This window comes from Trachurus trachurus, assembly GCF_905171665.1.
Source record: "Trachurus trachurus genome assembly, chromosome: 4".
Taxonomy (NCBI): Eukaryota; Metazoa; Chordata; class Actinopteri; order Carangiformes; family Carangidae; genus Trachurus; species Trachurus trachurus.
The window spans coordinates 23772363-23784463 of NC_139898.1; the positions used below are offsets into that span (position 1 = coordinate 23772363).

Genomic DNA, 12101 nt, shown 5'->3' on the forward strand with positions numbered 1-12101 from the left:
CTGCAGAACATTAAGGTTCATCCTATAGTTTATAGGATGATTGACAGAAAGTATGATTTATTGATTGCATAGATTTTGGCATCAAAGAAAATCAGGCGAGGAGAGAGAGTCACTGAAAAGGACAAACAACTTTAAAGTCACCCTCTGCAATGTGTTTTTGCTTGTCGTTAGGCCTTCATATTGCAGAGTGGTATTCATGAAGACAGAACAGAACCGACAATGTTTTTCAAGATCGACCTTGAAACTGGTTTTGAGCCCAGTCCTGGTCCAATATGCAATTAAAACAAGTGTGATGTGCAAACCTGAAGCCTGTTGCACACATTCTACACCGGGAATGATGTAGGAGACATTTTGTAGCTATTCATTAGATAAATCTTTGAGGTAGGTGTATTTGGCAATCCATATAATCTGTATTTTTCAATGCATGAGATACAGCAAAAGCATTTTGGGATTTTTTAAAAACACTGTAGTGGAATGGTATATCTTAAAAAACGAAAAACAAACAAAAAAAACATATTTTGTCATTTGTCTCATAATACTACACTTGAGTTTTATTGCCTGAGCCTCAGAGAAATTATATTTTTTTCAACGGTACTTTTGCATAGCATAGAACAAATAAATATATAATAATGATAAAGAATTATAATATATATTATAACATAATAATAATAGAGAAGGGCAAATAAACTCATCAGTGGCTGCAAATGTTTGTTTTTTTTTAATAATGAAGCTCATCATGTGCAGAGCAGATTAAACCTCGCATGTGTTCTGCCTACTGATTGGCTGTCCGGTCGAGCTGCTACCACGTGGTTTCCAGGATTGGCCAATGGGCGCTCACTCGGGGGGCGTGGCCTAAAAGGCAGCACCGCTACCACCACCATGCTAACAGAAGAAGGAGTACTGTGAAACTAGCCTTCGCTAACTCATGCCATGACAACGTGGGTCGTTTATTTATATTTTGTCACCGTGGTATCTTTTTTGTCGTGAGGACACTGGGATCTAGGATGGAAACAACTTTCGCGTGAAGGCGGTTGTTGTGTTGAGCGTGAGCCGAGAGGGACAAGTTGTGTCAATTAACTAGCCAGTTAGCCAGCGCGGCTAATCGTAGCTAACACACTCAACACTGCTGCTGCTCCAAGCCAAGTCCTCAGCGCGGCGTGTCGACGTTTCTACCATTATCATGGAGAAGGTACTTACTCCACACACACATACACACACAACACATTTCTTACATTAACTCAACGCGCTGCACCACAGTTCAGTCATAGCGAGGCTGCTAAGTAGTTAGCTGCTGCTGTTGCTGTTGCTGCTGCTGTTAGCCACACACACACACACACACCTGCTCCTCCTGTTGGGATTCATCCACCAAGGCCAAGCCGGCATCGCTTTGTGCTCAGCTCTTGACTCGCTAATTTAAAACCCACTTGCCGTTCACTTCAGCAGATACCACCACTATCACCCCCTCCTGTTGACTGGAGGTTACCGGGGTCGTTTTTAGGGGAAGAGTCGCAGGCCCGTGCACAGGAGCTGCTGTGATGGTGGGAACGCCCAGCAGCAGCAGCAGCAGCAGCAGCGACCCAGTCAATGTTATCTTGAATACACAGACATTATGCGGGGACACCTCTGCCAATGTAATATCGGTATTGCTCAGACTAATTTATCGTCCATTGAACTTAAAAAACATGGAAAATGATCTTTGGCACTGGGCATGGGTTACAAAACATACACACATCACACAAATAGTAGACAAACACATCATATTTCGCGAAGAAAATCAGTGCATCATGTTAAGGTCATCATAAAAATGTATGCATATATAAGTGCTTACAAGACATGAACACTGCTGTCATGAAATGCCACAGGTGTATAACAACAGACTGTTTGTAGAAAGGTATAATCTCTGTGGAGGGCAGATGGACGGATCAGTTCAGTCTGTAATGTTGCAATTAAATACATGGCAAGATGAAAAGAAAAAAAAAATAGACCATAACGCTCACTCTCTTCCTACAGGCGGATTTCTTGAAAGGACTTCCTGTCTACAATAAAACAAACTTCAGCAGGTTTCATGCAGACTCTGTTTGTAAAGCATCTGTGAGTAGAGCATCTTTACTTCCATTATACTGTCATTAATCTAACTTAATACCTGCTAATCAATGAATGAATCTTTAACAGTTATGCTCATATATCAAGATCAAGACTGCTGCGACCATATTTATAACCTGTTTCTGTTCTGTTGCAGAATCGGAGGCCCTCTGTCTACCTTCCAACACGTGAATACCCCTCTGAACAAAGTAAGTGCCAAGCTTATCAATAGAAGCGTTTCAATCATCAATGAACATACCACTCTGTTGTTGAACTGATCAGCTTTAAACATAATTTGTCAGTAAAATGCTTCGTGTGCTTGCTCTACAGTTATAGTAACAGAGAAAACCAACATCCTACTGCGTTACCTCCATCAGCAATGGGACAAAAAGGTGAGGGTGTGCATTTCTTTTGAGTTCATTTCCTAAGCCCAGCTTCATTTATTGACTGTAATTGAGTCTCAGCCAGGTCTCACTGTATCATCAGCGATAATCTTTGGTGTATGGTTGTGTTTGGTTTGGTGCATGTTTTTATTATAAAGAAACTGTTTTTACTGACCGCTGTATAATCCCTTGTGTCAAACAGAATGCAGCAAAGAAAAGGGAACAGGAACAAGGTGAGGGGGACAGCCCAGCACCCCCAAGGAAGATCGCCAGGACAGATAGCCAAGAAATGAATGAGGACTCATAAATATGTGTGTGTGTGTTTGCGTGTATGTGTGTGTGTGTGTGAATGTGTGTGTGTTTGCATAATACAGGGTGTAGCCAACAGAAACTACCAAAAACAAAGGACAATCCCCACCCAAATAAAGACGTGTGACCATTCTGTACTGTGGCAGGATGCCTTTCCTGTCTTGAAATTGAGAGTCACTCATAAGGAATTGGGGAAATCCCTAACAACAAAGCAGCTATTAATGAGAAGACTGAGCTCAAAGTCAGTGTTGTGTGTGCACTGGCATTGGCAGAACGGAGCCTTCACCAGGGAGGACCCTTTATACTGGTGTTTCTTTAATTAATATTGGCTATTCCCTGTGTGGGTCAGTGTACGTGTCTATGTTTGTATGCATGCCGAGCCTCGAGTGTGTGTTTATTGTGTGCTGTACTGTGCGTGCGTGTGTGTGTGCGTGAGCCGAGGTGAGTGGATAGTTGTCAGAGTAGATATAAGATCAGAGATGGACTTGACAGATTAAGTCAGACACTACCCTTATAATCAGTCTCATAACTGGTACATGACATGTGTAGCCTTCTGTCTCCTGGAGAGTCTGTCCTGATAATGTGCAAAGATAACATTTTGTTACTGTTTTAATTTTATTATAACTATTATTGTTTATGTATGGCAACGAGCTTCCTGCCAGCCACAGTGCCCGCCCTCTCAGTTTCACTGCCCACTCTGCAACCACATGGGGGCATTGCAACATTTCTCCACACTGTTTGAATCAACAGAACCAACAATGCACTGTGAAGAACAGCACAAAGTAGAAGCAACTCTTCCCCTTAGATGTGTGTGTACGGTGAATATGCATATCTCTTCACTTTATTCCGGGACTTGTGCTTGTAGGATTGATGTTGTGTCGGTGTCTCTGAGATATATTTTTACATCTAGCACCACCATCTGGCCGATCGAAGGTAGTGAGAGAGGGTTTGGCCTCGAGTTTTAGCTTCTCTGTCAACCAAGGATGTAAAAGAAGACAGGAAAAAAAAAGTGCATCCAAGTATGAAAATGTTTATCATATTGTTGGATTTTCAGTTGCACAACTTGGTAACAGCACAGATAATGACGAAAAATATGTATAGTAATGTATGGAAAAGGGAAAAAACAAATACATTGTTGTGTGTAAATAATTACCAATACAAGAATTAGTTTATCCAATGAAATACTTTGTGTCTGCCTTTTTGTAAAATATTACATGCCTGTGGATACAATAGAAAAATCACCCCTGTGAAAGAAAAGACAAGAGCCCCATGTCCAGTGGATGTTATCCTGCCTTGCATGTTAATGTTTTCACGGCTGGTGGGTCTCATATTCCTGGACCAGTAGTAAAACTTTAAGGGGTGTTTGGGATTGTGGCGTTATCTCGTACGACTGTGGAAGGTATTAGCCTAGAGGCCTTAACAACCTGTCAACGTGGTTCGGACCCTTTTGCTCCCTCAGCTCAGGGCCCGGGATAGCTGTGCTGTTCTCCCCGTCTTTGTGGCAGCCCCGCATGGTTTCTGTCTGAGAACTGGCTTGGATGAATACACAGGGGGGGTGGGGGGTTCACAGTGGTGTTATATTTTCAGCCATAGAATGCACAATAAGCATGCACAGCAAAGTGCAGTCGCCATCCTGCCTTGTTCCAGAGATTCAGTTTGTATTGGTGTCATATACTGTACAATACTGGAGAAAAAAAAGCTTTTTATTATTAAATGTTCTTACCACTGCCCGTCAGAGTCACATCAAAGCCCTCCTGTCCTTCCTCTGTCCTTTTACCGGTCTATGCTGCAGCGTGGGTCGACAGTGTGGTCAGTCACCTCCCTACCTACAGTGAAAAAGCCCCCGTCTGTTTTTGAAGCGTGAAACCATGTTATGCTTCTGCTCAGATAGACTGTTCTACTACACCCTAAGCCTTGCCCCATCTCATGTGTGTTAGATAAGACATGTTCTTTTTAGCTTTGCTGAAATAAAACTGGACTGAAACTGGGTTTTTTGTGATGTGGTAATTTTAAATATTATATTTCTCAAATCCTTGGCTTTTTGCGCTTCTCTAAATCTTGAGGGTGATGATTTGTGGCAGAGAAAGGAAAACACGCACAGTGATACTCAGTGATGCAGGAACAAGTCGGTCAAAACACAAAATGCATTTGAAATAGTTTTATTAACTATTTTTCAGGTCTTACAAAAATATGACAAAATAAATTAAAAGAAATAAATAGTCCCATTTCCCAGTATTTTTCTTTAAAAGATTTTTTTGTACAGTGGTACATTGGAAGAGCAAATGATGTTCAGCAAGTGAGGCTTCCATGAAGATGACTGATCTTAAACTTTGAGGTTAGGGTCGGGTTTTAATGTAGCTGTGGTGAGAGTCTCACCTGAAGACCATTGGACAGAACATTTACTAAATTCACTCACTCCTTTCCCACTGATTTCACATTGGACTGACTTGAAGTTGAAAGTGTAGATACAGTAAGCCTAAACTCCTGAAGGAACCGTTGCTGCAGTGAGAGTGAGTTAAAGACGGCTGATGAGTCCTTGTGTGAGGGACGCCTGTGCTTGGCCCGAGAAAACTGATGGTGCTGCTGTCACTGGCGTGGGATTAAGTTTTCGATGAAACCCAAAACTATTCAACATCTGTTACTTAACTTGAGTTAATGCTTATTTAAAGACCTCCATTGTAACGATATGCAAAAGATTTGTTGCTGCTGCCAAGAGTGCAAGGATGAAAGAAGTGATAGGTTGGTTAATGGTATCCATTTCTAATCTACGAAGTAAGCAAAGTTTCCCTGAATAAGGAGGAACTACATACACGGAGGCATGACCTAAACTCTGTGACATGCCAGTGTCAGAATCTCTGCCTTCTCTCTACAGTCTCATCTACTGGGACACCTGCTTGTCCCTGCGACAAACGCTTTCAAACGACGATGAACAGACTATTGCATCATGGCATCATTCATCCCTGAAATCCAAATGCTGCAAGAAGAAGAAGAAGAAAAAATAAAAAAGCTTTAGAGGAGACTGTGCTCGGCTACGCTGCACCATCTCCGTCTCTGCTAAGCTGTTTGTTCTGCTGTCAGCTTTCCTCTTAACAATGACCTGCCTGTGAGAGCGACACACAAACACACTTGAAGGTCTTACATTTCCGTCAGCTTTGCACTTCTCATTTTAAAATGTACAATGAACAAGACTTCCAAATATATATATATATATTTTTAAAAAAACGTACTGTAGATGCCAGTAAAACGACACTGTGACCACACCAACGTCCTACTTCCTTATTGCATTTGTTGTCAGTGAGATCTTTTTGTCTCTCTTGTGGAAGTACGTTTTTGTATTTTCTTTAGGCATGTGACTCAAAAGGTGGACTTTATGAAACTGTGAGGTTCTTACAGACACAATGGGAAAGAGCAACAAAATAAAAAAAAACAGTTTGAAGCTCCCTAGAAGAGACAGATTAAAGTAGTAGATGGGGTTGAGAACGTGGTTATTATTTTAACTGGGTGTCAACTAGGGGAGGTTTCTCACGTTAAATATGAGACCGGACGGGGCTGAGGGAGCTGTTACCGACACTAAAAAGTGAGCAGATAGAAAGAAAAGATGCATAGAGTCTGGCTGGGGAAAATGCAGTCTGGTGCTGCGGGTGGGCAGGTTAGTCTAGACTTATACTAGTACATGTACATGTAAGTCTCCTACATCTTATTGCCAAAATCCTTGCCAAAGGTGATGGTATGGAAATGCATAGTTAATGTTCCTGTCTCTCTGCAACCTACAGTGCAATGGCCTTTTGAAACTTTTCTCACCGTGTGTACTTCATCTTTTTTTATCCCATAATGCCTTTCCCTTTCAACGTGCTCCTACTCTGCTGCAGCCAGACACTCGGATGTCACTGCCCCTGCTGTTTACTGATGACTCAACACTGTACAATGTTATGGGCAAATAGTCAATAGAGATTCACCACGTTTTTCTTGTGCAGGTAAACTGTGGCGCCACCTCCTGGAGGCCCTGCAGAAGTGATATACCAGTTAATGGCTGCTGCTGCTGCTGCTGATACTAATAATAATGATGATGATGATGATGGTGATGGTGATGGGCTTACTTGAGGGGAACATATTTTTTATAAACAGCGCTTAAGTACATAATTAACAGAATATACAGAGCAGACATCTCGGGATCAGAGTATAGTCCGAAAAAATAACACTTTGGTTAAAAAACTGAAATCTCAACCGTCAGCAAATGGTGCGTATAAAAAAGATATGGAGCTCAACATAAATAAGAGCAACTATTGTTTTCTTCTCTCTTTAAAAAAAAAAAAAAAAGCCTCATCTGGATATTTAGGAAAATCCCACAGTTGCCGAGAGCGGAGACGCGGTGAGGAGAAGATAGCATGTACTGTGAGGAGGGAGGAAAGCAAAACCATCCAGCTTTTGCATAATGTTATGAGGCAGGCTGGTGTCGGCTCTCTCTCCTGCAGAGAGGGATGCGTTTCTATCCAGGGCGTCAGGGTTTAGTGCAAATGTTACTTCTTTAACTCTGCGCTCGTTTGCCAAGTCTGGTTGGAGTGTGTGGAACGGAGCACCATCTGTGTTTACAAGGTGCTCTGCGGGCTTGGATGGAGAACAGCACTCAACAGGCCTCCATGCTCCACTTTTTCAAAATCATCTTTGTCTATTTCTACTTTTATTTATTTATTTTTTTGCTTTTTTCCCCCCCTCTTGTCTCTTCCTCTTGGGGCAAAAAAAAAAAAAACTGGCGTGTAACAGCTCGACTTTGTAAGCTTATTACTTTTCTGTTTTCCCGCAAATCTAATTCTGCCGCAGGGTGGGAGGAAGTGCACAAAGCTCAGATATCACCTCTGCTTTGAAAATAAAGCTGGTGATAAATCGGGGATGCTTATTAAGGGAGGGGGAGGGGTCGTTGTTTGATGATTGAGAAGGATAATTATAACACTGATTGATATTGCTTTTCCATTTTTCTACTTCAATACAAAAGTGAGGGGCCCAAGAATTCCTCATGGTTTAAAAATGAGACGATAACTAATGATCACTTGTGTTGTGACAGCTAAAGAACACTCTCAGTAGTTATTCGATGTACAATCGGTGATCTTTTCATACCACTGTATTCGTTTTTAAAATCTTTTTTACTTCCCCAACAAACTGTTGTGTCCTTAGTGGGAGGCCGGCGAGATTCTTACAATTTCTGACTAGAAGAAATCAAGAAACACAGCTCTCTGCTTTAAAGGCTTAAAAATATTAGAAACGCAGCTCATGCATTTCTTCATGTATTGCAGACAAGGAAGGATTTGTATGTTTGTGAGTGTGTGTGTGTGTGTGTGTGTGTGTGTGTGTGTGTGTGTGTGTGTGTGTGTGTGTGTGTGTGTGTTTGTGTATGTGTAAGGGAGAGAGTGTGTGTGTGTGTGTTTTTATGCGGTCATAATAGGAAGGCTTACGTCTTTCTTATAAAGCCTGTTTTTTTGTCTCTCAGCCAAAACAAAACAAACCCAAACTACGGTCACCTCTCATCAGGTTCATCCTTCCCTCTCTCTGCTTCCGGTACTTCTACACACGGCCTACGACAACACAGAGGGTAGGTCAGGCCTTTCCTCACAGTAAACACATCACTTCTTCAGTTGAGACGAAACCAAAGACAAGTTTGTTCTCTGGAGCTACTGGACTTTAGAGCTGGCCGAGTCCAAGTCTGTTGAATGTCCGTTCTGGGACTCTTCCCCTCCAGGCGAGGGGATCTCATCTGGAACGCCGTTCAAGTCAGACCTGGTTGGTTGTCTGTCTGATGTCTGTGATGATGATCCTTCTCCGGATCTGGGCAGCGGAGCCCCGTTCACACACGTCCCTCCCTCAGATTTCCCAAAGTTAAACAGTTTCCCAGGGTTGAAGGCTTTGCTGGGTGACTGAGAACGCTCCTGAGAGCTGCTACCTGATGATGAAGATGAAGATGATGATGACGATGCTGCTGCCGTGGCGTTACTGGCTGCGGCGGCGGCAGCCATAGAGGCCGCAGCACCCTCCTTCTTGTTCTCAGGTGACTTGAGGAATTTGAAGCTCAGGAAGCCGGGCAGCTTTGGCTCGCTGCCGGTGGGCGACTGCGGGGAGCGGGCGCCACCCGAGGAGAACTTGCTCTGCAGTGGGATGATCTGTTTCAGCTTCATCACATTATTGTTGGCCAGCAGAGAGCTGGGCCTCTTGGGTTTGTCTGACCCGCCGCTCCCTCCTCCGCTCCCGGGCCGTGATTTGCTGCCGTGACTTTTATCGTGGTGGTGATCCCCAGAGGAGTCGCCCTTGCTGTCGTCTCGCTCCCTTTCCCTGCGAGCCATATGCTCCGCCTGCCTCTGCCTCTCCTCCTCCTCCCTCTTCCTCCTCTGCAGCTGCTGGTAATGCTGCTGCGCCTGCCGCTCATGCTTCTGCAGAGGAAGGGAAACATTCCCACAATGTATTTACGAGAATCAGCAGTAAGCCAGCTAAACATTTCTACACTGCAGTGCTACCCATCCAACAAACGCCTTACTTTGCATTAGTAATGCAGGGTGCATTACAGCTTCTTCTCTTTTCCATGTTCTATGTCTAAAATGTGTATTCCTCTTAAGCAATGTTGTTAAAGTATCACCAGTGTAAAATAAGCAAATAATGTCAAAAAAGAAAGCTGCAGTGCTGCAGCACAGTGGGTTTCCAGCAGAGCGTTTGGCTCATAGACTGGCTATAGATTTTTTATTATATTACTTTACACAGGGAGTCTAGTGGGGGTTTGCTCAAACTGCTTAAGCAGCTCTGCAACTTCAGTCCTCTTGGAAGAAACTTTGAAAATGTACCTTAAAGGCCTCCCTGCGCTGATAGTCCAGTTTCGCCATCTCTTCTCGGACCCATGTGGGAATGTCAGGTATGGCCACATGAATGATGTACTTCAGGAGAATGGCAAAGTGCTGCAGACAGACAGGAGAGATAAAAAACAAAACAATGAGTAGATGAAAGTAAAAACCCAGTCAGAAACAGAACACAGTGCTTCAGAAAACTCTTTCAGGGTATGTTACTTGAACTAATTCTTGCGAAAAAAAACATTTGAGCCGTGAAATTTTCCTTCTGATGGGCCTGACGTCTTTACCAGGCCAAGACAGAGCTGTAGGCCTTTTTCTGAATATAGACAGCTGCATGGCTGAGAGAACCAACAACAAAATATGTTGCAAATAGTGGAAGAAACACAGAGGGAGGATTAGCTATTTATTTAAGATTAAGAAGACTGGAACATTGAAGACAGTTTTAGGTTTTCTCGTGAAAAGTTATTGTAAGACATCTTCCTGTGAACAATTTCTCTAATGAATCCTCTAGATCACAGGATGATGACATGGTGCTCTTTAACTATAACAGAGAAACTGGTGACAACATGTTTCTGTGTGAAACAGCTGAATGTTCATGTGTTTGCACTTTAAATACCAGACACATTTTAGCAGAAATGTTGTGCTGGGTCACAAAAATAAGAGGGTGAAGCTGAAAATACCGGTGCCCTGAGAAAAGGTTTGACAAAAGGCAGTGCTCTAAGCATTTCAGACTGGAACGAACCTCGAGGATGACGATGGAGATGATGGCCATCTCAGGGCTGAGCCACGGGAAGAGACGTTGGAGCTGACCACACTGACCAATCAGGTAACAGTTCACAATGATGGCAATCAGGCCCATGGCTTCCATTGCAGTCTGGGCAAGAGATTAAAAAAAAGGAACAGGTTTCTTAGATATGGCTTTATGCTTTTAACTATTTTTAGATTAGGTTCAGTTCTTGTTATTTATTAGCAGTTGACTGTATTGATTTAATGGCACCATTACTTAATGCAGTTAAGGTTACAAGACCATTGACTAACTTTCAAAGTGCATGTTTCTAGCTGTATCACTACAGTATTTTTAGGTTTCCCTGTACTGCACTTGAATGAATTCAGTCAACTTTTAACAAAGGCTGACTGAGCAATCTCATGAGCTCATGTTACCTTGCACAGCGGACGCCACTCACCTGCCACTGGCCGATGCTCTCCACTCTGATCCCAAAGGGCCGCTGCAGACCAGTGCAGAGCTTGAAGGCATCGCTGCGGATCTCGATGATGTTGTTTATGAGAGCGCACATGGCAGCCAGAGGGAAGGCTGAGGAGAAGAGCACCACGTAGCCGAACTGGACAAACATCTCCTGGTAGTCCTGGAAGGTGTCCTGCGAGGGACAAAATGGATGGTACAGTATTAGTGTTATTAAGTTTTTGGCAGCTAGAGGAAAAGACTGCATTTCTGAGCAGCAAATCCACATGCAATAGTCATAACTCATGTGGTAATTTATGATTTTGTTGTCTAACTGCAAGGGCTGAGGTACTCTGATGACCCTACAGTAAGTATATGCAGACATTCATGTAATCCCCAGCTGGGAACGTGTGTAGCCAAGTTGTTTATCTTCTATTACACAAAACTGTACAGCCATTTCCTGTCTGTTCTGACTGAACCTGGACCTTCTCCAACTGTCGATGATGACTCACTCTGACGCAGATCCTCATGCTCTTATCTATTATGACTAAGATCATTCATCTCATCCATTATAGAGATTTTTGAAATCATCTCTTTTTGAAACAGACCATACATAATGAACCACAGAGACAAGTCCCTTTCGATGTTGGTGTGACTGACAAAGAAAAGCGGATCCACATCCTGGTCAACTTGACAGCTGCTAAATCCATGCACACACACAGAGGTTTGTTTACAATAGTGTAAGGTTGCAGCTGACTCTCTATTTAGCATGTGTGTGTGTGTGTGTGTGTGTGTGTGTGTGTGTGTGTGTGTGTGTGTGTGTGTGTGTGTGTGTGTGTGTGTGTGTGTGTGTGTGTGTTTGCTAGAGGCATAGTAACAAATGAGAGATGAGGCAAGTTTTTGAATTGCAAATATAAAATGAAAAGGTTGTGTGGTTTCCCTTGCCTGCCACTCTACATGAAATGGATTCTCCAGTAGGATATCTGGTTTATTAGCTCAAAGAACAAGTGTTTGAGAGGATTTTGAAAAGCTGTGGGCGCCTCCTTGAACTGATTAACTTCTTTCCTGAGTCTGCACTTCCCAACAGAGATGATGAGTAACCCGTTTCCATGACTAATAGTCATAAAAGACAAAAATATGACCCAGGCGGAACAATACCGAAATTATCTCCAAAAAGTCATCCTTTAACACTCTGTGCACAGTTTACACATTGAAAGTGTCCTGTCCTCCTTACAGTTATATGACGACGCCAGGCAGTTTTTGTTTCAGAAAATGCAAAATGTGGAGCCTGAGTTGTTTTGGGTTGATGATTAGGTAAAGTTG

General features: G+C 42.9%; 2 protein-coding genes across 5 annotated transcripts in view; one reads left to right on the top strand and one right to left on the bottom strand.

Annotated features, from left to right (window-relative positions):
• Positions 1-870: 870 nt before the first annotated feature.
• Positions 871-4715, top strand: dda1 (DET1 and DDB1 associated 1). The gene is made up of 5 exons (XM_083970614.1): positions 871-1189; positions 2011-2091; positions 2240-2291; positions 2413-2474; positions 2668-4715. The coding sequence occupies exons 1-5, from the start codon at positions 1181-1183 to the stop codon at positions 2770-2772; spliced, it is 309 nt and encodes a 102-aa protein (XP_083826740.1). The 5' UTR covers positions 871-1180; the 3' UTR covers positions 2773-4715.
• Positions 4716-4956: 241 nt separating this feature from the next.
• The window catches only part of ano8b (anoctamin 8b), a 37382-nt gene continuing 30237 nt past the window's right edge, over positions 4957-12101 (bottom strand). For all 4 annotated transcript variants that reach the window (XM_083969631.1, XM_083969630.1, XM_083969632.1 and 1 more), the window contains exons 16-19: positions 10783-10974; positions 10341-10472; positions 9596-9706; positions 4957-9190 (exon numbers count right to left, since the gene is read on the bottom strand). In XM_083969631.1, coding sequence (XP_083825757.1) covers positions 8438-9190; positions 9596-9706; positions 10341-10472; positions 10783-10974 — 1188 coding nt within the window. In that variant the 3' untranslated portion in view covers positions 4957-8437. The remainder of the gene's footprint in view (positions 9191-9595; positions 9707-10340; positions 10473-10782; positions 10975-12101) is intronic.